The sequence below is a fragment of the Podarcis raffonei genome, chromosome 4 (assembly GCF_027172205.1).
Source record: "Podarcis raffonei isolate rPodRaf1 chromosome 4, rPodRaf1.pri, whole genome shotgun sequence".
Taxonomy (NCBI): Eukaryota; Metazoa; Chordata; class Lepidosauria; order Squamata; family Lacertidae; genus Podarcis; species Podarcis raffonei.
In genome coordinates this window covers 77,037,949-77,062,605 of record NC_070605.1, presented here as the reverse complement: position 1 = coordinate 77,062,605, position 24,657 = coordinate 77,037,949, and the positions used below count along the sequence as shown (strand labels likewise).

At 40.5% G+C, this 24,657-nt stretch overlaps 1 protein-coding gene across 1 annotated transcript; it reads right to left on the bottom strand.

The window, feature by feature from the left end:
* On the bottom strand, positions 1 to 18,768 carry TMEM182 (transmembrane protein 182). Its single transcript, XM_053384240.1, has 5 exons — positions 18,248 to 18,768; positions 17,792 to 17,891; positions 15,480 to 15,578; positions 7,563 to 7,700; positions 1 to 2,525 (listed from the first exon to the last, which is right to left on the bottom strand). Exons 1-5 carry the CDS (start codon positions 18,386 to 18,388, stop codon positions 2,302 to 2,304), a joined length of 702 nt encoding a protein of 233 aa, XP_053240215.1. The 5' UTR covers positions 18,389 to 18,768; the 3' UTR covers positions 1 to 2,301.
* Positions 18,769 to 24,657: the final 5,889 nt, after the last annotated feature.

Here is a 24,657-nt window from a genome sequence, read left to right as displayed (position 1 = left end):
TTGTACCCCACCTATCTGACTGGGTTGCCACAGCCACTCTGGGCGGCTTCCAACACATATAAAAACATAATAAAACATTACACATTAAAAGTCTTCCCTATACAGGGCTGCCTTCAGATGTCTTCTAAAGGTTGTATCATCTTGACATCTGATGGGAGGGCGTTCCACAGGGTGGGTGCCACTACTGAGAAGGCCCTCTGCCTGGTTCCCTGTAACCTCACTTCTCTCAATGAGGGAACCACCAGAAGGCCCTTGGAGCTAGACCTCAGTGTCTGGGCTGAATGATGGGGCTGAAGATGCTCCTTCAAGTATACAGGGCCATGTAGTTTCACTCAACACAGCAAGCATGACTCCTCTTTGGACAAAGTAGCTTCTGGTGGGCCGTCTTCCCTGTCAGTGGGCCCTGGTGGGCTTGTGATGGCAGCCCTCCAACAGCACCAAACAACAAGGCCTGGTCAGCCTTTAAATTTCTCTCAATGCCCCAGAAGACTGTTACACCAGAAGCATCATGGGAAATTAAAAAGGTGGCTAGAGTGTCAGATGAGGAAAAAATGGGGGTGCAGGGCAGGCAATTGGGCCCTGACAGCTGCCCAAAGATTCCAGGTGCCAACACCAGGCTTGGCTGAAAGGCCGGGCCGTTTCTCCATCAGCGTCCTATAGATATTAAGGGAAAGGGGCAGAGTTATTGACAGTCTCCAACTAATTTGGAAGGACACACATTACCACACTTCCTGCTTCTTCAGAGGTCCAGGCATCCATGTGTGGTGGGAGTGGCAAGCTTCTCACATTGTCAGCAGGTTTCAGATACCCTTTTCATATTGTGAGATTTCACATATCCGTTGCATGGTTCCCTGATTTCCTTGTATGTCAAAAGAAGAAAGCAGGCTGGCTGCAAGAAGGTGACTGATGGACACCAGTCAAGATGACTTGGCCAAACAAGTCAAGCCGTAAAGTACAGAGGGAAGCAAAAATAATAAAAAATATATAACGGACAACAGAAAAGCATGTATTCTTGTTAAGGCCAGGAGGGGAGGGGGAATCTGCTATTGCAGAGAACTGAACTAAATGATCCATAAACTTCCCAGTTCCATTACACTGATTGTTTATGACTTGGACCACATGAAAGCATACAAACAGTTCTGTATACATAGCAGCACCACAGCACTAATTCCGCGACCTGGCCTTCTGTACTACTGCCACATTGGCTAAAGCAATACATGGGCAACTGCACTCTATTTTTAAGAGCAGAAATATTTGTTCATATTAAAGCTAATGCCAAATACCGAAAGAAGAAATAACGGGTGATTAAGGGATTCTGTGGACACTTGCTTTGTTCTGCATAAGCAGAACCAGGACTAATTCACACATTTCCTTTCCTAATGAGGGAACACACATGACCGAGTTTACTTTTGCTTAGGTTATCCACAGGGAGATGGGAATAGGTTTCATTCTTCCAGGAAGCAGCGCAGTTGCTTGCAGATGGGAGTTACAGCATTCACTTTCCCGTTGCTTTGCCACGACCAGATCCTGCGCTCATCGCAAACCTAGCCAGCGTTAACACCCGCACCTCACTTACCAACCATGACGATTCCTATTGAAGCACACAGACCTTCCCCTTGGAAGGAGACTCTGAGGATGGAGAAATACAATCCTACATCAAGGGAAAGTAGCCATTGTTAAGATGAGCCAAGCACTGTCACTTGAGACTAGATTTGTGGCAAGCAAGAGGCAAGAGTTCTGGCCTTGCTAAAAGAATGGCACATTGGCACAAGGTGAATGCTAGGCGACTACTGGAAGGGTGATCTACAGCCTGTGCTGCCCATTCCCTTCTTCTGTGGCTAATATATATGAGCAGGAGGTGTGGTTTCATTGCATATTCCTTCATTAAGATGATAATGGTTGAATTGGCCCTAAGCCAAAATTCTTATATGAATCATTTCATATTTTTATCTGACCCCCAGTGCGTTCAACACAGAGACATGAAGTTGCAAAATATCTCGTGTGTTGCATGCAGTTTATCAAGATCTGAAGAAATTTGAACAGTCTAATTTATGTCACTATTCCTTTATGACAAGGATATATAACTGAGACCGCAAATCCTATAAGGACATACCTGGATATAAGCTTCGCTGAACTCAGTAGGACTTACATCTGAGTAGATATGCATGGGATTGCATTAGCTACGTAAGCAGATCTAGAATAGCACCAGCAAACACATGGCTATAAGAGGGATAATGTATAAAAATAGCTTTTCAGCAAAACCTCACCATAATTCCAACATTTCAAACAGCCGACATCTGATTAATCAGAGTGCAGATAAATTGTACGCCCTACCAGTAGGAAGAGCATTCCTGAAAACATGGTAAAAAAAATTCCAACTAGAGCCAGTATAAAAGACCAGCCATAACGCACATAGACAGAAAAATCAGGACAGTCTATTTTCTTCATATTCACATAGTTTTCAAGATCAGCCATTGCCTGGACCCAGATGACGTAAAGGATTACCACCAATGTGAAGACAATACCTGAAGGAAGGAGAGAAAAAATAAGTTTTAGTAAAGATATATGATGGCTCAGTTTGCTTGAGAAACGCTTGGTATATCCAGTGAAGGACAACGGTCAAGTTTTCCCCTAACACTAAGCCAAACCAAGCCTTAGCACAAATGGTTTGTCTCCGCCAGACAAACCATGAGCTGCAAACCCAAGAACAAAACTTCCTCACAGCTTGTGGTTTGCGTGACACCCATGCTCAGAGGCCGCACGAAGCCAAACCATAGCTCAGCTCATGGCAGAACAGCAGCAAGAGGGCCAAAGGAGGAGAACAGCAGCCATGATCATCTCTCTGGGAACCCGCACACATGCAGGTTTGCAATAAGTCACTGTCAAACTGCACCCCACAATCAGCTTGAGATTGGTGTGTCCTCAATAGCATGGAAAGCTGGAAAAAAATGTGGTGACTAGGGACCAATATGGACATGAGCCGAGTTCAGATGAAGTGCCATACAGAGCAAATGCACATGTGATAGGGTCCTATCCCACTAGACGTGCATCCAGTGTCATCTTCGTAAAACTACTATTTAGGAACTAACATTCAGTCACATCATAACTTGCTGAAGCCACTTCCTGTAACCTTAAGCTATCTCTGTTTGCCTGCCTTTCTTTCGTGCCTTTCTTCTTTCAGAACATTTATCATGCTTTGAAAGGCAGGAGAGGATCTACTGCAAGTCTAATTGCAATGTCAGTTCATTATGAAGCGGGACGTGTCAAAGGAAATGTATTTATTTTGGGAAGGCTGCTCTCAGCCTCTTACGCTGACAATTGTCAGGAAGGGCCGTGTTTTCGAGCCCAGTGGCTGAGATTAACCTCATCCCTACCATCAACTTCAAGAAGCGAGCATTTTTAGAAACATTTCAGGCTGCAAACATATTTCTTCGTTTTCAGCTTGTTAGACCTTTGCTTGGGGCACAAATATCTGTTGTTTAGTCAAACAGGATTTTTTTTAAAAAGAAAAAAGCTGCAGTGAATCACAAGCGACTGGGGGCAATTATTTTTAAAAAGTAAAATATATGTCTCAGAGAGATTAGGATAAATAAGCACTTTCATTCTTTTTTTCCCCTCTCCCCATGCCTTTTCTATTTTCCTATTTTATTTTTAAAGGAGGCCCATGTTTGATACACAGCACTGTGGAATGAGATAAGACCCAGGCTCCTCGGAGGTCAGTCATTTCTGCCATTAACATTTATTCTTTTTAATCTGTTTCATGCGCGCGCACACACACACACACACACACACACACACACTTCTGCTCATTGTGGGAAGAGAAAAAGAACACAGAATCTTTATAAATGCCTAGGAATTCAAGAGCAATTTTCAGGCCTTCCTTATTTTTCCTGCACAGCAAAATGTCTTTCGCTCCTCAGCTGTGAATGGCACAAAGCTTCCATTGCACAGACAAGAAGTCAACAGGTGCTGTAGAGAGTGACAGGAGCCTCAGGCGGGTGCCACTGGTAAATGTAGAACTATGCTGATTTGTAAGCAATTGTTTTGCTCACAGGTTTACCTCGCAGACTTTGCTCTCACTGCGGGTGTTGTCGGGCTACGTATTGATACTTTCTCTACGCGAGTCAATAACCGAGAAGTTCCGCTGCTGAGACTTTTCGTAAGATCCAAGTTACTGCAGCGAGAGGCTGGCAGAAAATCTGAGGGTGTAATTTAGCATGAGCTTAGTAGCAAAAGGAGAAGAAAAAACTATTCGCACAGCTGTCTCTGTAATGATAGAGACGAATAGAAGGAACCAAAGTGTTCCACAAACAAGTGGCTGAACAGGCCTAGGGAACAGCAGGCAAGGAACAGAAACCGAAGCAGGCATTTTTGCACCGACCTCAGAAGACTTGCATGGTTGAAAATCCTTTGCTGCCAACTTGAGTCTCTACTTTGAACACAAGAACATAAGAAAAGCCCTGCAGGATGAGGCCAGGGGCATCCTGTTCGCACAGTGGCCAACTAGATGTCAACGGGAAGCCTGAAGGAAGGATCTGAGCAGAACAGCATTGTCTCCATCTCTGATTCTCAGCAACCGGTATTCAGAGGCAAAGTACCTCCAACAGTGGGGGTAAAACACAGCTGTCATGGCTAGATTTGGATAGCTTTATTGTCCATCAGCTCGTCCAACCCTCTTGCAAAGACATCCAAGTTGGTGGCCATCATTTCCTCTTGTGGGAGCAAATTCCAATTTGTGCTTGGCATTAGGGTATTGGTGGTTTGCACCCCATACATGAGACTCGCAGCACACTTCTGTACATGTAAATTCCAGTAAATGTCATGGGGCTTAACCTCAGGTTAGGTGGCTATAGGATCTCAGCCGAAATGTTTCAATTACAAACCTTGCTGCATTCAAACTGTAAAACAGAAGCTCCCTGAGAATAAATGGATTCGGCCCCATACAATCAATCGTCATGGTTGGGAGCAGAGAGAATAGTTTCTTGACAATTATTCTGGCTTGAGGGCTTTGCATGTGGCCCTCTAGATTTGAATACGGTCTAGACAACAGAGGTTAAATGAGTACCTCTCAATCAGGGAGGGGGAAGCTTTTTTTAGTCTGAGGGCCACATCTCCTCATGAGTAATCTGGGGGGCCCTGCACAATACCCCACAAGCATCCCAGAAAAAAGAGGACATCCCATTTTCTCACAAGAGAGTATGGCAGCCATTTTGAGTACTATGAACTCGTGCGATTTCCCACCGAGATTTTGCTCCAAAAAACACCATGATCTTGTGTGATGCCCCCCAAAACCACGTTTTTGGGTGCCATGCAAGCACGTCTGTGGCGTTTGCCCGTTCTTTTGAAAATGTCTGTACAGGGGGAGAGAAAGAGTTAATAGGTAGACCAATAGAAAAGCCAAAGGCGGAGCCTACCTGTTTATAAAAGGGCTTAGCCCAAGGTTTAGTTAGTGAGTTAGTTAGTTAGTTAGTTAGTTAGTTAGTTAGTTAGTTAGTTGGTTGGTTGAGAAAAGGCTGTTGGGAAAGCAGTTGGCAGACAGATGGAAATAAAGAGACAGTTAGTGCAGTTGGTTCTTGTGTGAGGGGAGGTAGAAGAGTTAGAGACAGAATAAAAGAAGACTAAGTGGATAAAGGGTAACAGCGTTCTGAATGCATTTAAAGTTTATTTGTGTTTGCAATAAACTACAATCTTCATTGTTAACTTAAGAACCTGACTGAGACTAAGTGATTTACCGGGGAGGACCTGGTTTGTGGCAGCAGATTAGTGGTGTACGGGTCAATAGTCCGTGAGACGACTGAGGGCTCCGTACGAATGCCACAACGTCCCAGAAAAAAAAGTGTCTTTTGGATCCTTGCACAGATCACGTGACTCACACAGGAGCATGGGCAAGAAGACGTGCGTTCTGTTTTTGGGACTCAAAATGTTGAAGGGTATGGGTCACATACCAGTGTTGGCTGGTGCCATAGGGCAGGGCGACAGCTGTGATTCCTACTTTTGTACTGTAGGCCACATTTCAGCCATGCCAATGTCGGAGGTTTCTACACACAAATCTCTCAACACAGACAAGCAAGAGGCACTGCCACAGCTCAAGGACACGTTCTAGTCAGGCAAAAGCAGTCAGGGTGGGCATGGATCAGGGCTGGCAAGGAGGGGCTGAGGAAAGGAGGTGTGGCCTATTTAGGGAGTATTGCCTGGGCTCAAGGGCCGGATAAGGAGTCCTGGAGGGCAACATTGGCCCATAAACCTGTGGTCTCCCATCCATGCTCCAAAAACTTTGAAATAATACATACCAACAGGAACTGAAAAGCAGGAGATTCTGAACAGTACCAAACTGCTACACTGATGGAGAACTATTGCTGCCAGCATTGGGCATGAATTCTTGGATTATGTGCAAACAGACACTGGCCACAAACTACAAAAGCACATCTTGCGAAAGCAGAGCCACAATGCAAACAGAATTCCCCACACATTTCCTCCAATACTTAGTCCAGAAAGTGCTTTATATTGTCTATTATTACCATCTTATTGATTAAAGAAACAGAGATTAGAGACAATAGCAATAAGCTTTCTTGGGCAAGTAGGAATTTCTTTTCAGGTGTTCTAAACCCAAGCCAGGCATTTTCTTGACATACTGGTCCTCACAGGCAAATCACACAGACCACCAAGAAAACTACATGAAGAAGCTTTCCCAGATTTAGACCGTGAGACTCTTACTCTCAGGGTTGTGTGTTTGAGTCCCACGCTGGGCAAAAAGAGATTCCTGCATTGCAGGTCATTTGACTAGCGACCCTCGTGGTCGCTAGCAATTGTACAATTCTGTGATTCCATGACAGTGTGGCCTTGGCACTGTTCCCTTTTCTTGACATTATAATCCTTCTAACCACGAAGGCCTGGGAATGAATGTCTTATGTAGTGTTGGAAGACGGATTCAGAACGCTAGATCAATCCTAGGACCATCCTACTTTATTACCACTTAATAATACCTTGTGTGCCCTTCTTGCATTATATAATTAGTATGATTACACATATATTATATAATTACATAAAATTATTATGCAGTGCAGGAGATTGGACTAGATGACCCTTCCAGCTCTACAATTCTATTATCCTATGATTCTATATTATTATTATTATTATTATTATTATTATTATTATTATTATTATATGCCCTAGACCAGGCATAGGCAAACTCTGGCCCTCCAGATGTTTCGGACTACAATTCCCATCATCCCTGAGCTAGGGATGATGGGAAATATAGTCCCAAACATGTGGAGGGCCGGGCTTTGCCTATGCCTGGTCTAGACCTATTAAAATGAACCATAGCTGCAACATGAACTCTCCCAATTCTTCCCCAGTGCCCATTTTCTTCTGCGAGCCTTCTGCCAGAAAACCTCCAAAATAGCACGCAGAATTCCCTTGATGTGCATTTTTCTTTTGTTCTGTTTTGTTTTTAAAGAAAACCAAACCCACAATTCTAGGTCGAATGTTGCAAGTTTTTTGTTTTGTTTTGTTTTTAAAGGAGCAGGGGTGGTTGAATTTGGATTAAAACATTTAACACTTACCAGCAGTGATGAAAAAGCCTCCCCCAACTTTGTACAATGCGTGGCTACCAAAGGGTGCAGCGCAGATGATGAAGAAGCTCGCCACGACCACAGTGACCACTCCCAGCAACATGAGAACAGACCAGAAGCCACGATAAACTAGAGGTTATCAGGGGAAGGCAGGAAAGATACAGAAAGAGGATTTTTCAAAAACATCCTTACAACACAAGGCCATTTTACAAAGTCCCATCCCCACCTCCCATTTTCATTTTCTTCATCACCAAAGCTGATCATTTATTCTAACACGGCTTCCTGTGCCTTAGTGATCTAAGACGCCATATGTCTTTCATTACACTCGAACGCCAAATCCTATCAGATGATCTTGGAATATAATAACGTTAAGTATACGTGTATACGGTTAATAAGTATACAGTATACGTGTGCGGTTAATAAGTTCGTTTACTTGGGGAATGGAAATGGTTCATAAAATGGTGTGCTGAACTGTAGCCAAGATTCTTCTAGATAATTATACGGTTTCTCTAGATAACAACCAAGTTCACCAAAGTAGAAACAGACACAAGAAAGAAAGCTCATTTGGGCATTCCTAGGACAGGGCCAGTTTAAGGATTCAGAATCCTTCCTACTTAAAAAAAAAAAAACCACAGAGATTTCATGAAGCTTGTGTATTTTGGGGGGAAATACACTGGTGTGTGGTTTTTAAAGTGAAACTGAAAACACCAACAGGACAACCGGGGGGGGGTGAATATATCAAACGAGGAAGTCAAGTCTGCCTATCGCCATAGCCATTCAGTTCTTTGTATATTATTCAATTCAAAATGCAAAACTACAGAATCTCATTGAGCCAAGGGCAAGCAATGCTGAATTAATGGAAGCAGCTGGTGATAAATGGGCTGAGAGTTTTCTGACATATGGTGGCCCCCCAAAAATGTTCATAACACAATAATTTAGCTGCTTAATTACACATCTATTTTCGGAGACACTTTAAAGACCGTGGCCGCGGAAATAAATTCGTTCTGTACATTGTAAAAAGGGGAATATCAATTCCTCTTGTTAGACAAATTATTTTATAGCCTGTTTTCCTAGAGCTAAAATGGAGGAGATAAGGAAAGAAAGTGTAGACCTATGTATCACGGGTGACAGTTTAAGTTTAATAAGTGGATATCAAAAACAGTTTAATACCAGGTTTTGGTATTAATAGCACTGAACTAAGACAACCTATACTCATTCAACCAATCATATGTGACTGACGATGTCTCATAAATCTTACAGTATATGAGAATTCTAGCAATCCACACTGTATATATTATCTTCAATGGAAGCAGACATTTGTATTTTCATTTCATAAATTGACCTTTAGTTTCCTTCGTTTATAACTATTCTGCAAATATAATTCTAAAAATATATTAAATAACTAGATGATAGAGATAGATAGATGATAGATACATACATGATAGATAGATAGAGATAGATAGATGATAGATGATAGATAGATGATAGATGATAGATAGATAGATAGATAGATAGATAGATAGATAGATGATAGATAGATAGACAGATGATGATAGATAGATAGATAGATGATATAGATGATAGATAGATAGATAGATAGATGATAGATAGATAGATAGATAGATGATAGATAGATGATAGATAGATAGATAGATAGATAGATGATAGATAGATAGATAGATAGATAGATAGATAGATAGATAGATAGATGATAGATAGATAGATGATAGATAGATAGATAGATGATAGATAGATACATAGATGATAGATAGATAGATGATAGACAGATAGATAGATGATAGATAGATAGATAGATAGATGATAGATAGATTAGATAGATAGATAGATAGATAGATAGATAGATAGATAGATAGAAAGATAGATAGATAGATGATAGATAGATGATAGATGATAGATGATAGATGATAGATAGATAGATAGATAGATGATAGATAGATGATAGACAGATAGATAGATGATAGATATAGAGTCATTGTAGGTCATTCCATTGTTTTAAAAATATATTCTTGCATGACAAGCACCCCACCTTGCCACACCCTAGAATTTATTACTTTGGCCAATTTTTTTTTCGCAGCTACTTGTTGAACTTCATTTGTGGCTACAGACAAAAATTCCATAAGGAAAAACAACAACCAAACAATTGTTGGAAGTCATGAAAGTTTGACATGCCCGCAATGTGGTTGGCACTGAGTAGACCCAATCCTTGATGCCCACGAACATTGTGCTCTGTGATGGTACCAAGACATGTAATGAGGCCTTTTAAAACTGAAGACTGTAGGCAGGTTCAAATGTGGAGAACCTTTCTACTTTGGGGCATGCCATTTACGCCTATTTTGCATAGATTATTTGTTTAGATTATCCAGAACCACGAAGGTCCTCAACTTTAGAAGTCTTTTCCATTGGTGGTTCATCAAAGCATGCCTTCTTTAAATGGTGTAAGAGCTTTTCATTCAATTTTATTGGTTGATCATGTTCATTCAAACTACCAGGAATAGTGCAAGATAGAGATAAGGTAGGATAGTTAATATATTGCTGTCTACTCTGACACCGTGGCGTGGATAAGATATCATTCCAATTAGACTTCAGTAATTCCTATAATTTTTTTCTATAAGGTTTTACCATTTGCCCACATATGCATGTAGAAATTGGGCTATTTATCAGTTGTCTTCAGGTGGCTGTGTAATCATGAGACTGTACTTAAATACTATGGGATGAATCCACTCACGCAATGGGTCTTCTTCCTTTCCTTCTCCTGCAGCCTCCTGCAGCCTTCCCAAGATCTGCTCAAAAGGATCCACAACTCTTCAGAGCAGATATTGGGGGGCGCTTAGACTGCCTGAGGGAGGAGAGGAAGATTCAAACAGAGTTCGATACAACCTGATACAAATTATCTTCCATATATCAGTTAGACAGTTTAAATTATTTGCTTAAAAACTTTGGTCATCAGCTGAGGGGCTAGTTAGGTCGAGGTAAAGGTAAAGGGACCCCTGACCGTTAGGTCTAGTTGCGGACAACTCTGTGGTTGCAGCGCTCATCTCGCTTTATTGGCTGAGGGAGCCGGCGTGCAGCTTCCAGGTCATGTGGCCAGCATGACTAAACCGCTTTTGGCGAACCAGAGCAACGCACGGAAACGCCGTTTACCTTCCCGCCGGAGCAGTACCTATTTATCTACTTGCACTTTGACGTGCTTTCAAACTGCTAGGTTGGCAGGAGCAGGGACCGAGCAACGGGAGCTCACCCCGCTGTGGGGATTCAAACCGCCGACCTTCTGATTGGCAAGCCCTAGGCTCTGTGGTTTAACCCACAGTGCCACTTAGCATTATCACAGGGGGCCCCATGTTGTGCAATGAAATTTTGTCTACCAAAGCAAACACAGAAATCTTTTATGTAGTATAGTTAACCCCATCTATCAGCAAGTAGCACATTTTCTCCCTACAGTTCAGAAAAGAAAACTCTCTGAAGAATCCATTTGAGAAATCCATCCCTGGGAACAGTAAAAGGTAAAAGGTAAAGGAACCCTGAATGGTTAAGTTCAGTTAAAGACAGCTATGGGGTTGCAGCGCTCATCTCATTTTCAGGCCGAGGGAGCCAGCATTTTCCCACAGACAGCTTTCTGGGTCATGTGGCCAGCATGACTAAACCACTTAAGGTGCAACGGAACACCATTACGGAAACCAGAGCGCACGGAAACGCCGTTTACCTTCCTGCTGCAGCGGTACCTATTTATCTACAGCGGTACCTTGGATCTCTAACTTAATCCATTCCGGGAGTCCTTTCATCTCCTAGAACCATTCAGAAACCAAGGCACAGCTTCCAATTGGCTGCAGGAGCTTCCTGCACTCAACTGGAAGCCGTGTCGGATGTTTGGCTTCCAAAAAACCTTTGCAAACGGGAACACTTACTTCCGGGTTTGCGGCGTCCGGGAGCTGATTTGTTTAGGGGCCAAGCCGTTCAACAACCAAGGTACTTGCACTGGTGTGCTTTCGAACTGCTAGGTTGGCAGGATCTGGGACAGAACAATGGGAGCTCACTCCGTCACGGGGATTCGAACCGCCGACCTTCCAATCGGCAAGCCCAAGAGGCTCAGTGGTTTAGACTACAGGAACAGTACAGTACATAATGCACTATATCTTCCACTGCCGCACATAAACAGCAGTTTACAGATATTATAGTATGTCTCCCATACTGTATATAAATCGGTTTTATTTCCAATATTTGCATTCAAAATATTTCTAAAGTGAAGCAGTGTAGGAAAGTAGCAGAGAAATTCGACCAGGGCTATGTATTCCATGTCTGGCTACTCTGTGTTGTTGCAACAGGATGACAGAGAATAGTTTCCATAGCTTAACTGTGCAACATTTTTCTTCATCATGTCACAGCACTTGCCTTGGCAATGTTACCCAAAGCTAAAAATATAATTGAGTCAGGACAGGACAAGGAAGACAGAACTGAATGGGCTGTACCCAAGTCTGATTTCTCAAATAGCAATATCATTCCGGCATCTCTCAGGTAGGCACCATTTCCATTCTAAGAGAACGAGGGAAGTGTCCATGGTGAATCCTGGAACCACTTTTTCTACAAAAATAGCACTGGCCAGAACTAATATATTAATATTATCATCACCAAATAGGAGTTAGTGGGGTTTTTTGTATTTTCGATTCATGATTGTTCAGAAAAGTTGTTCTTTATGGCTGTATTATTATTATTATTATTTTTAAAAAATCAATATTCTAGACGACTGTTTGGCTCTTAACCAATTATTTGTTCAATCAATATGTGCTCACTTATTTAAAAATCTCAGAGACGACATCTCTGAAAGCAAAGAGCAGTTTCCAGAATGGGGCACACAACTTTCAGTTGCTATTGCTCTCAGCTAACAGAAACAACTGTCTTTACCAAGGGTGCTTGGTTGTTGTTTTTTAAAAGGTGCTTTTTCCCATTTGCAAATACAGAATCTGGAGCGCTTCACATCAACACACAGCACAAGGCAAAATGCAAGGTACAGAAGGATCACATTTGCATAGATTTCTGAGCAGATCTATCAGGTTCAGCTGTCTGCCTGCAGTTTCAGCCTGAAAAGAATTATTTGCTAACTTTAAGCGGTAGAAATGATGTTTCTGTTTTATCATAGTTGGGTAGGCATGTGGGATTAATAACACCAGATAAGGCTTGCAATCCTGCTTATGTTTACTTGGGAGTAAGATTCCTTGAGTTCAGTGGGATTCATCTTTCAGTAAGCATGTATGTCAGGCTAGAAGACTTGTAAAGGTAAAAGGTAAAGGGACCCCTGACCATTAGGTCCAGTCGCAGCCAACTCTGGGGTTGCGGCACTCATCTCGCTTTACTGGCCGAGGGAGCCGGCGTACAGCTTCTGGGTGATGCGGCTAGCATGACTAAGTCGCTTCTGGCGAACCAGAGCAGCACACGGAAACGCCGTTTACCTTCCCACCGCTCCGGTACCTATTTATCTATTGCACTTTGACATGCTTTCGAACTGCTAGGTTGGCAGGAGCAGGGACCCATCGTAGGGATTCGAACCACCGACCTTCTGATCGGCAAGTCCTAGGCTCTGTGGTTTAACCCACAGTGCCACCCGGGTCCCTTAGACTTAGTCCTTGTTTTATGCCCAGTTGGTGATGCATAACATCACCATAGCATACCCTCCCTCCAACATCCCACAGAAGAAAATCAGGACGTGCATATTTTGGGGCTACACTCCCGTGGGAGCCAGGTGACTTGCACGAGAGCATGGCCCCCCAAAGCAGGGATCTTTGGGGGCCACACTCTTGCAGGAACCAAAGCAGGACATCCCGCGATCCCATCAGAAGCCAGTGTGGGTCCTGTAAGTTTGGGATGTCCCACTCAGTGGGACAGTAGACGAGTATGCTATTGTTAGAATTAAAAGATGTAATGGGAGATAACGTTTAACAGAAATGGAATGCCAAGCATCCATCAGTGACAAATAGACTGAGAAATGCAATGCGCTTAACTCTCAGAACACATAAAATCTTCAGTGTGAACACATTGTAAGCAAAGGTGACAAATACTTTGCCGCATACTTCTTGTCTTGGAAATTAAGAGTTACCTTGGGAAATGGGTAGCTGAGAACACAAAAAGAGATTCTAAAAAGAAGAATGCAGGGCCCCAAAGATAAACAACAATATATCAAATGCTGTATAATAATAATAAAGTGGTACCTCGGGTTAAGTACTTAATTCGTTCTGGAGGTCTGTACTTAACCTGAAACTGTTCTTAACCTGAAGCACCACATTAGCTAATGGGGCCTCCCACTGCTGCTGCGCCGCCGGAGCACGATTTCTGTTCTCATCCTGAAGCCAAGTTCTTAACCTGAAGCACTATTTCTGGGTTAGCGGAGTCTGTAACCTGAAGCGTATGTAACCTGAAGCGTATGTAACCCGAGGTACCACTGTAGTTGCATTACTTCTTCACTGTGAACTGACTTGTTATGTGGTAGTGCTGGCTTATGGTGAATATTAGATCTAAATTTTAGAACTCCACATTTTCAATTGTCTCTGGAAAACAGCAATTTAAAATCGGAACATTTATTTAATCCTATTGCTCTGGGTGGTGAAAATCTTAAAATCATAGTTAGCAATGAGATTGGTCCATATGAAGGAATTAAAGATGAACATTTCTGTGTCATGGTGATTTCCAAGTATCATGAACACTGCAATCCTATACATTTTACACAGAAGTAAGCCCCATTGAGTTCAGTGAAGCTTACTCCTACTATGTAAGTGGGAATGAGCTTGCAGCCTAAGAATGTCTGTAAGTAAGCCTGAAATAACAGCAAATTTCTTACGTTTTCTTTTAGATAGGCACAACTATTTAGAATGGGTTAACAAATTGTTACTGCCTTTGAGGCAGCATTAGAACAGTTAGGAAGCTACATTTCTGTGGATCGTTTAAAATCAAAGATAATGCAATTATGTTTTAAGTACTGAAGTCTTGGTGCGATTAGGTCAATTTGAAACAGCACCAATGTATAAACACAGCTTCCGGGTCATGTGGCCAGCATGACTAAGCCGCTTCTGGCAAACCAGAGCAGCACACGGAAACACCGTTTACCTTCCCGCCGGAGCAGTACCTATTTATCTACTTGCACTTTGACATGCTTTCGAACTGCTAGGTTGGCAGGAGCAGGGACCGAGCAATGGGAGCTCACCCCGTCGCGGGGATTTGAACCGCCGACCTTCTGATCGGCAAGTCCTAGGCTCTGTGGTTTAACCCACAGCACCACCCACGTCCCAATAAAAAATAAAATAGTATATGACACCAAATCATATCATGTGACACAAAAGCTTACATGACAGAAATGGAACAAGGTGTAAGTAGGACTTTTTTTCCAATTAAAGCACTTATGGTAGATGAGAATCAGTTTCAATGCACGCATTTAGGAGGTGCTGCTGTATAGCAATCATTAGTGAAACGGCAATGGCAAATTATATTGATTGAAACATATGAAATAGTGGGTGGAAATCAACTAAGCCCGGGGTCAGCAAACTTTTTCAGCAGGGGGCCGGTCCACTGTCCCTCAGACCTTGTGGGGGGCCGGACTATATTTTTTTTGGTGGGGAGAACAAATTCCTATGCCCCAGAAATAACCAGAGATGCATTTTAAATAAAAGCACACATTCTACTCATGTAAAAACACGCTGATTCCCGGACCATCCGTGGGCCAGATTTAGAAGGCGCTTGGACCAGATCCGGCCCCCGGGCCTTAGTTTGCCTCCCCATGAACTAAGCTTTACTCAGATTGCAGCATGGTCCTTCTAGCCTAGGATTCTGTTTTCCAACAGGACAGCTCTCGTGCAAGTCATGAAAGCATAGCGCTATTGACACAGTAGTGAACAGGAAAACACTTACTAATTGCTGAATTGTAGGCAGTTGAATTGTGCTCATCTCGGAAGAAAGGGAACGGAGAAAGATAGGCATGGGTGCAGTTTTTCGTAGGCGACTGGTTCGCTGAAAAACAGCAACCGCACATATTAAAACTACTGCCCTGCATTTAATGGAATCTGCAGAGGAAGCCCTGTTAGACATACCATGGCCTAGACATGTCTATCTTTACAGTGATACAGAGAAGGAATTGTTCCATGGTGCAACAAACTCCGATGGACATCAGGCAGGCAACGGATGTGAGATGCTTTCGCTTTCAATTAAAAACATTCCTCTTTTCCAGCTTTTCCCAACTGTTTATATCAGTTCCTAGCTTTCTAGCTATTGTGATTGATACTGATGTTTGATTGCTGTTTTATTAAGAAGGCTTTTGTTATAAAATGTGCCTTAAAGTGCATACATTGAGTAAGTATGGGGTACAGTGGTACCTCAGTTTTCAAACGTCTCCGTTGACTAACGTTTCGGAACTCAAACACCATAAACCCGGAAGGAAATGCTTCAGTTTTCGAATGTGCCTCAGAAGTTAAACCGGAAACACAGCTTCCGTATTGAGATTTCCGCTTTGAGGCTTCCATTTTGAGTTTTCAGTTTTCGAACGTTTCGGAACTTGAACAGTCTTCCGGAACGGATTATGTTCAAGAACCAAGGTACCACTGTAGTCAGTGGGGTGTTATCCAGATATTTTAAACCTCAGCTCCCATTAACCTCAACTAACGGGCAGAGATTATGAGAGTTGTAGGTCACAACAGCTGGAGGACACAATATTCCTTTATTTACCTCTTTATTTAATTTCAATCCTGCTCTTCTTCCCAAATGGGCTTAGTGTGGCAAACAACAAAACTGCAAAGCAATACAAACAAATGTTTTGCTTTGTTTTAAACATTTAAAACATTAAAAAAAATTTCAAAACATTTTTTTCAAAAGACCCAGATTATTATTTCATATTGGCTACACCTGCACTAAGTGGCTGTTCCTGAGTTTTGTTGTTTGGCTAAAGTATTGCTACTGTTTACTGATTGTATGGCTCTAAATTATTGCAAATAGTTCTTGTGTGTTATATTGAAAGGAGGGTCATGCATATTTCAATAAAATAATTAACAGCTATCATACTTGAGCTTTTCAAGCACTGCAAGCAGCTCATACTTCATCATTTAATCTGTCCTGTTCTGCATGCCACCTGTTTTTCATTATGATTCGTTATTTTTAAAGCTCCCAGGATAATGAGGTGCAGTACAAACTAAAAAAAAGACCCTGCCTGCCTGCCTGCCTGTGGGTTTGCAATAAAAATCAAATATATTTTGGGCTAGAGTGGTGCATGAGGAAAGTAAACCCAAATCCAAGTATATTCTCCTACCTGTTCAACCTCTTCAACAAGCAGAGGCATCCAAAATGATGTAAAACCTAGTGCAAGAGCCTTTGCCAACCTGGTGCCCTCCATATATTTTGGACTACAATTCATATATATATATTCTGTTTTACAATTTAAAGTACTCATTTTTACATCATCAAGGTATCAATGACTTCCCTTCTTCTCTTTCCATGGTTCATTTTACATATCATAAATCCCTGCATATTTTACAAAAAAACTATACCATTCAGTATTCCATTATTACATACATCAAAACTTATTTACAGTGTTGAATTTATCTTAATGCTGTCAGCGTTTTCAGCTGCACACAGTTATTTCCCATGTATTCAATAAACATTTTCCAGTCTTCTCTAAATGTATGTTCTTCTCGTTCTCTTATTCTATATGTCAAGTCTTCAAGCTGCGCATATTCTGTCAACTTAGGTTGCCATTTTCTTTGGTTGGGACCTCGCCCGTTTTCCATTTGGGGGCTAACAAAACACGGGCTGCAGTCGTGGCATACATAAATAACCTTTTTTGACACCTGGGTATTTCAGTCTGAATTATCCCCAACAGAAAAGACTCTGCGGGGTTTTGGACTACAATTCTCATCAGCCCCATCTATCCTGGCTGTTGACAAATGCTATAGTACAGCAGTGTGTGAACTGTTGTACGAACTGTTGCAAACACATTTGAATAATGTACTTGTACAAGCATTTGCAGAATTGCACCAAAGGGATCCCTCTGTGATCACTGCGAAACATCACAGCATTGTCGCTCCTAATGTGTGAGGAAACATCTATGATGACCACCACTTTAAGAACCAGGGCATTATACAAATAGTGCTCTTTGGGGAAATGTTGACATACTTTAAATAAAAGCACCAATTCTAAGTAAAATTATATTGCCAAAAAAAGGGGGGGATACTTACTGTACCAAAACTTTAACATACTGTGAGCATTCTCTTCGACATTCCCATCAAACCAGCACCTCCAGAAAAAACCCTCATGGTGGAAAGTTACTCTCTCTTCCTGTATAAAAGAAACATGTAAATTGCTATTCACCAACTGGAGCTCTACTCCCTGTGCAAATATAGACACATACAGGCAAGTAAGAAATAGAAAAAAAATGTTAATAAAGGTTTCTGAAGACGCCTACAAAATTATGGGGAGGGGGGGTTAATATCTCTGCTGGTTCTGAACGTAACTGACCAAAATGAGAATCACATAATATCATCTCCTGGATGTTAATAGTATTTAGATGAGGCTCACAGTAACCTATACAGAGTGTTCCTCATCTGTAAGAGATATTTCTGGTGAGAAAGAAGCAAGCACCTTTGTGGTCCTACTGCAAGATGCCATTCAGAGGAATAAAAATATATACTAACCCTGGTGTCATTCAAGCCTTCAGAACACCTTCCAACCTCTGTAGCAAGAAGCCAATAGTCCGTTCCAAAGGCAACCAAAAAGAACAAGATTCCGAGAGCTCCAAATAAGCCTCCAAAAAAGATCCCGACTCTCAATTTCATTGCTGATTTGTTTGTTTGTTTGTTTGTTTGTTGTTGTCCTTTGACAAAACGGACGTGAAAGATTTATAATATACTTTTAGTGAGAAAGAAAAACCTCCCCCGAAAAACAGCGCATTGAGGATTAAACTGCCGGACCAGAAGTTCTTCCGAAAGAATTGAAGTCTTGAAAGAAGTTGTTTTTTTAAAAAAAAAATCTTTCTCAATGGGTTTCCCACTTGTGCTGTGGTTTGATTAGTGCTCCATTAAAGTGCAGCCTAACGAATAGACAGGACTTCTATTTTAGGACACTCCATGGAAGAAGGAACTTGACAGGCTTTCCCTTCGCTAGGAGTGGCCAGCCCAAAATAGCTGACCTTCCCTTAGCTGGGTATTGACTGGAAATATTGTGGCACTTGGTGCATCAACAGACCTGGAAGAGGGATGAAGTTACTGCGTGCCCTTGTTACTCGGCGCAGGTTTGAGTTTCAACTCCAGCAAGCATGTACGCCATGTAATCAATGTATCTACCGCCCATAAGCAGGCAAGGAATTGGCTCAGCCTCCATCGCAGACAAGCACACAAAAGCACAGAGCCAAGCTGAGACCCAGGAACATACACGCTACACTGAAAGCTTGGGCCTCATTGATCGACGAGCACACCCACACAATATCAGGTGTTGTTACAGAGCTTTCTTGACGGGTTAAAAGTGACAATTTAGAATAGATTTAGAAAACTTATTGATTAGAATATTTGTGTGAGATTGTATGGGGAAAATACAGAATAACAGATACAATCTTGCTTAAAATGTATATAGGAAGTGCAGTGTAAGCGATGGAAGTCAGTCAATGAAATTTTATTAATATTTTCATATTGAGATATTTGTAGAATAAATTTGGAAGAAATTCTTTCAACTTTTCTTCTTTTTTCTTTCTATTTTTTCTTTTTTTCTCCTTTGTTCTTTTTATATATTTGTGCTTATCTGAAATATGTATGTATGTATTTGCAATATTTTGCTTATCTTTTGCAATAATTATTTTAAATAAATTAATAAATTTTTAAAAAGTGACAATCTATCAACCTCTTGCTCCACCCACCACCCACCGCCCCCCAGAAAAGGAAATTTTATGCCTTGATCCCAAACCCATAGCTAAAGTCTACTTCATAGCAGCAGAACCAGCACCAGTAGACTTGGCGCATTTGCAAACAAAAGGAGAAGCAGTCATTGGCAAGCATGCATGCCCGACAAGCTATTCCATTGGTGGCAATGCTGTGCTTCCTTCAAGCCAAATTTCAGAAGGGAAACAGTGGAGACGGGGAGCCTGTAGGTGCTACTGAAGACCTTTCTGGATGCAAAGGTTTCTGAGCACCATGATAGTTGACCCCTTTTATATATATACAAAGAGATACAGTGGTACCTCAGGTTAAGTACTTAATTCGTTCCGGAAGTCCGTTCTTAACCTGAAACTGTTCTTAACCTGAAGCACCACTTTAGCTAATGGGGCCTCCTGCTGCCACCGCGCCGCTGGAGCACGATTTCTGTTCTCATCCTGAAGCAAAGTTATTAACCTGAAGCAATATTTCTGGGTTAGCGGAGTCTGTAACCTGAAGCGTATGTAACCTGAAGCGTATGTAACCCGAGGTACCACTGTACAGCTTTTTAGCCACACTTCAGAATCCTTTTTCTATTTTACGCCAAAACTATGCCTCAGATTTAAACCTCTCTAAGGCCCACATGTGTTAACTGCTTTGTTACAAATGAATATATATATATTGAACATCTAAATAAGAGAATTTCAGGTATATTCAGTATCCCTGAATCAGTGGAAGTGATGGCAATGTTTTTTTCTCCTTTGTGAAAGTTTAGATCTTTTAGGAAATGGAACGTACAATTGCAATAAACTTGGGGGGGGGCAAAACAATTTCCTATGACTCTCCTACAATGTCCACCACAGTTTCTCTCTACCTAGCGCCCATGTCCGGCCATTTTGTAAAACTTTTAGAATTCCATTCTTCGGAAGCTGTGCAATTCACTTTCAGAGGTCACTGTTTCATACGTTTTGCTTATGAAACTAACAAAATAAACACTGCCCACCTCATGAATCTTTGTGGGAAATCTCGCAGTGGCATCTCTTACACTAAAATTAAGCCCTGATGTTTCGTTGTAAGAAATAAATCGTAGCCTTTACAGCCATGGCCTCCAGCCATATGGAAACAATTATTCGCTCCCCTGATAAAGATAAAATCTTTTAAGATTCAGATTTTTTTTCTTAATGGAGAAGTTACTGGGCCAAATATATGTTTGGTTAACCATACACACACTTTGCGTTTCCTGGGGTTCGATCTGGCATATTGTGCCTATCTTTCCGTTGCAATCCTATATGCACGCTTATGTTGAAGAAAGCTCAACTGAACATCATAAATTGGATCCAGACTGAGGATATGTTCACAATACTGCTTTGCTCGGCATCCAGTCAGGGCCAGATTCAGGTTTGATGAGTACCTAAGCTACTGAAGGTAATGGGGCCCTTTATATGTCCAGCTGTCCTTTTTTTTTTTTTTAATAATTTTTTTATTAAATTTTTCCATAATATCTCCAATCATACAATTTTCCAAATCACATATTTTGACTTATTGAACCTCCCTCAACTCCTCTGACAATCATCCGTAGTTAAATTTCTATCTTCACATTCCTTAATTATAGTATCGCCTTTAAGTAAAATTTTTCTGTCCTTATTTACATTCTTACAATATTCCTTATTTTTTTCACAAAGCTTCTTTAAAACACACTAGCGTTGTTTGTTCCTCACATACAGTCTTCAAATATTCTCTGAATTTTCCCCAGTCCTCTAGTAACTTATGGTCTCTTTGAAGTCTGATTTTTCCAGTTAATTTGTCCAGTTCTGCATAGTCTGTTAGTTTTGTTCTCCATTCTTCCAAAGTCGGTAGTTCTTCTTGTTTCCATTTTTGGGCCATCAATATTCTCGCTGCTGTTATTGCGTACTGAAAGAGTTTACAGTCCCTCTTATTTATTTCATTTTTAGTTATTCCCAGTAAAAAGGTTTCTGGTTTCTTTACAAAGCTATATTTCAGCATTTTCTTTAACTCATTATATATCATTTCCCAGAACCCCTTCACTTTCTTACACTCCCACCACATATGAATAAATGTACCCTCTTTCTCTTTACATTTCCAACATTTGTTACAGGTTTTGTACATTTTTGCCAACTTAACTGGTGTCATATACCATCTATATACCATTTTCATAACATTTTCTTTTAACATAGTACATGCTGTAAACTTCAGATTTTCATTCCATATTTTTTGCCAATCTTCCATATCTATGCTGTACCCTAAATCTCTGGCCCAATAAATCATTACCACTTTGACTTCCTCATCCATCGTGTGCCATTCCAGTAAAATTTTATACATTTTTGAGATTATCTTACAATCATTATTAACAATTTCTGTTTGAAATTTCGAATCTTTTTCTTTATACCCTTTTTCTTTCACATCCTTTTTAAACATATCACTTATCTGATAATAGTGCAGCCAGTCAAATACATGTTCTTTTACTTGCTCATATGGTTTCAATCTCCATTTCTCTCCTTCTTTCACCACCAAATCTCCATAAGTAATCCAATTACTCCTCATGTTAATTTTCTTGACTCCCATAACCTCTAGTGTGGATAGCCAATGTGGAACCCCCATTTCTAATAAATTTTTGTATCTGTCCCATACTTCAATTAACAATTTCCGGAAGATATGGTTTTCAAACGATTTGTAACCCTTTTTCTTCTCATGCCATAGATACGCATGCCACCCAAATCTGTTATCAAATCCTTCTAGATCCAATAGTTTTGTATTTTTAAGTTTTATCCATTCTTTTAACCAGCAAAGACATGATGCCTCATAGTATAACTTCAAGTCTGGCAGGGCAAAGCCTCCTCTTTCTTTTACATCTATTAGTAATTTATATTTAATTCTCGGCTTTTTGCCCTGCCAGATATATCTTGAAATCATTCTTTGCCATTCCTTAAAAATCGTTACTCCTTTTAGTATTGGAATCATCTGAAATAAGAATAACATCTTTGGTAGCACGGTCATCTTGATCATTGAAATTCTACCCCAAAAGGATAGTTTTAACCTTCCCCATACCTCCAGATCTTTCTTGATTCCATTCCACACCGGAACATAATTGTTCTGAAACAAGTCAATATTTTTTGGAGTTAACCATATTCCCAAGTATTTAACCTTTTTAGCAATTTCAATACCCATTTGTTGTTGCAGCACTTCCATCATTGTTTGATCCATATTTTTAATTATAATTTTAGTTTTTTTCCTATTTAAAATAAAGCCTGCCACCTCACCAAATTTTTCAATTTCCTCTAACACTTCAGTTGCACTATTCATCGGATCTTCCACCATTATAACCAAATCATCGGCAAAGGCTTTAACTTTATATTCATTTTGGCCTACTGTCACCCCCTTTATCCTTTCATTTTTCCTAATTGAATTCAGAAAGTCCTCCAGGACCATTATAAACAATAAAGGTGAGAGCGGACAGCCCTGTCTAGTACCTTTTGATATTTTGATTTCTTCTGTTATCACGTTATTTACTATCAGCTTCGCCCTTTGTTCAGTATATATTGCCTTAATTCCATTAAAGAAATCATTCCCCATCTCCATATATTCTATATTTTTCAACATGAAATCCCACGATACATTGTCAAATGCCTTTTCGGCATCTACAAACATTAACATTGCTCGTCTCTCATTCCTGGCTGTCAGATATTCCAAAATATTTATTATATTCCTCACATTATCTCTCATCTGTCTGCCAGGAAGGAAACCCGCTTGGTCCTCATGAATGATTTCTTGTAAAACCTTTTTTAATCTCTTTGCCGTTATTCCTGCAAAGATTTTATAGTCCGTATTTAATAAAGAAATCGGTCTGTAATTCTTTACTTGTGTTGGATCCGCGTCCTCTTTTGGAATAAAAGTTATAAATGCGTCTTTCAAGGTCTCAGGAATCTCTCTCTCTTTTAAGATATTATTCATTACTTCTTTTAATGGTGTCGTCAGTGTTAGTCTCAACTCTTTGTAGTACCTTGCTGTAAAGCCGTCTGGTCCTGGGGTTTCCCGTTTTTCAGTTCTGCTATTACCTCCTTAATCTCCTCAATGTCAATCGGGGTGTTCAGCCTCTCTGTTGCTTCTGTCGGGTTCTTTTGCACCTCTTTCTCTTTTAAATATCTTTCTATTTTCCTCATGTTGTTCTTTTCTTTGTTCCTATACAATTGTCTGTAAAAGTCCAGGAATCCTTTTCTGATACCTTTAGGGCTGATTATCTCTTCTCCTTCCACTTTAATTTTGTTTATTGTACTTTGTTCTTTCCTTTTCTTGATCTGCCAAGCAAGCCATTTTCCTGATTTGTTTGCAAATTCAAAGTTCTTTTGTCTTAATTTTTTAATGTTCCATTCCACCTCTTTGTTTATTATCATTGCAAATTGGGTTTGCAAGACCTTGATGCTTTGTTTAATTCTTGTATTGTTTGGTTTTTTAATTAGTTTTTGTTCATTTTCCATAATTTGTTTTAAAATCTCTTTCTTTTCTTTCTCTCTGTTCTTCTTTTTGATTGAATTTTGTTGTATAAGAAACCCTCTCATCACCGCCTTGCTTGCATCCCACACTATACTCATCTTCGTTCCTTTGTTACAATTGTCCACAAAATATTCATTCAGTTTCTTCTGTGCCTCTTGTACAAATTTTTGATCATCGAATAGATAATCATTCATTCTCCATCTGAATGTTCTTTCTTCAGAGCCTTTGAGTTCTAACTTGATCGGACTATGATCTGAGATTACTCTTGGTTCAATTTCCACTTGAAGGATTCTTGGGGTTAATTCGCTTGAAATCCAAATTTGATCAATTCTAGACATCGACTGATTTGGTTCTGAGTAAAATGTAAATTGTTTTTCCAATGGGTATCTTAGCCTCCAAATGTCTATTAAATTACAATTTTTTACCATTTCAAAAAATGTTTTTGGTAGTTTACCTTCTTTCGTTCCACTGTCTCTCAGTCTATCCATTTCGTTGAAACTACCCCATTCATATCTCCCATCACAATTATCTTTTGGTCCACTTATTCCAACAATTTTTCCTCCAAACTTTTGTGGAAATCAGTTTTATTTCCATTAGGTGCGTAGATCCCGACAATTATTAATTTTTCACCTTGCCAATTAATTTGAACAGCAATAATTCTTCCTTCTTCATCCTTAAAAATTTGCTGGGCT

What these genes read in the sequence shown, in the direction of transcription:
- TMEM182 (XM_053384240.1), bottom strand. Translation starts at nt 18,388, where the DNA reads ATGAAATTGAGAGTCGGGATCTTTTTTGGAGGCTTATTTGGAGCTCTC. An exon ending in AAGGCTTGAATGACACCAGG is followed by an intron (nt 17,892 to 18,247) that starts GTTAGTATATAT and finishes TCTTTTATACAG; the next exon opens with GAAGAGAGAGTAACTTTCCA. An exon ending in TATGTTAAAGTTTTGGTACA is followed by an intron (nt 15,579 to 17,791) that starts GTAAGTATCCCC and finishes GCTGTTTTTCAG; the next exon opens with CGAACCAGTCGCCTACGAAA.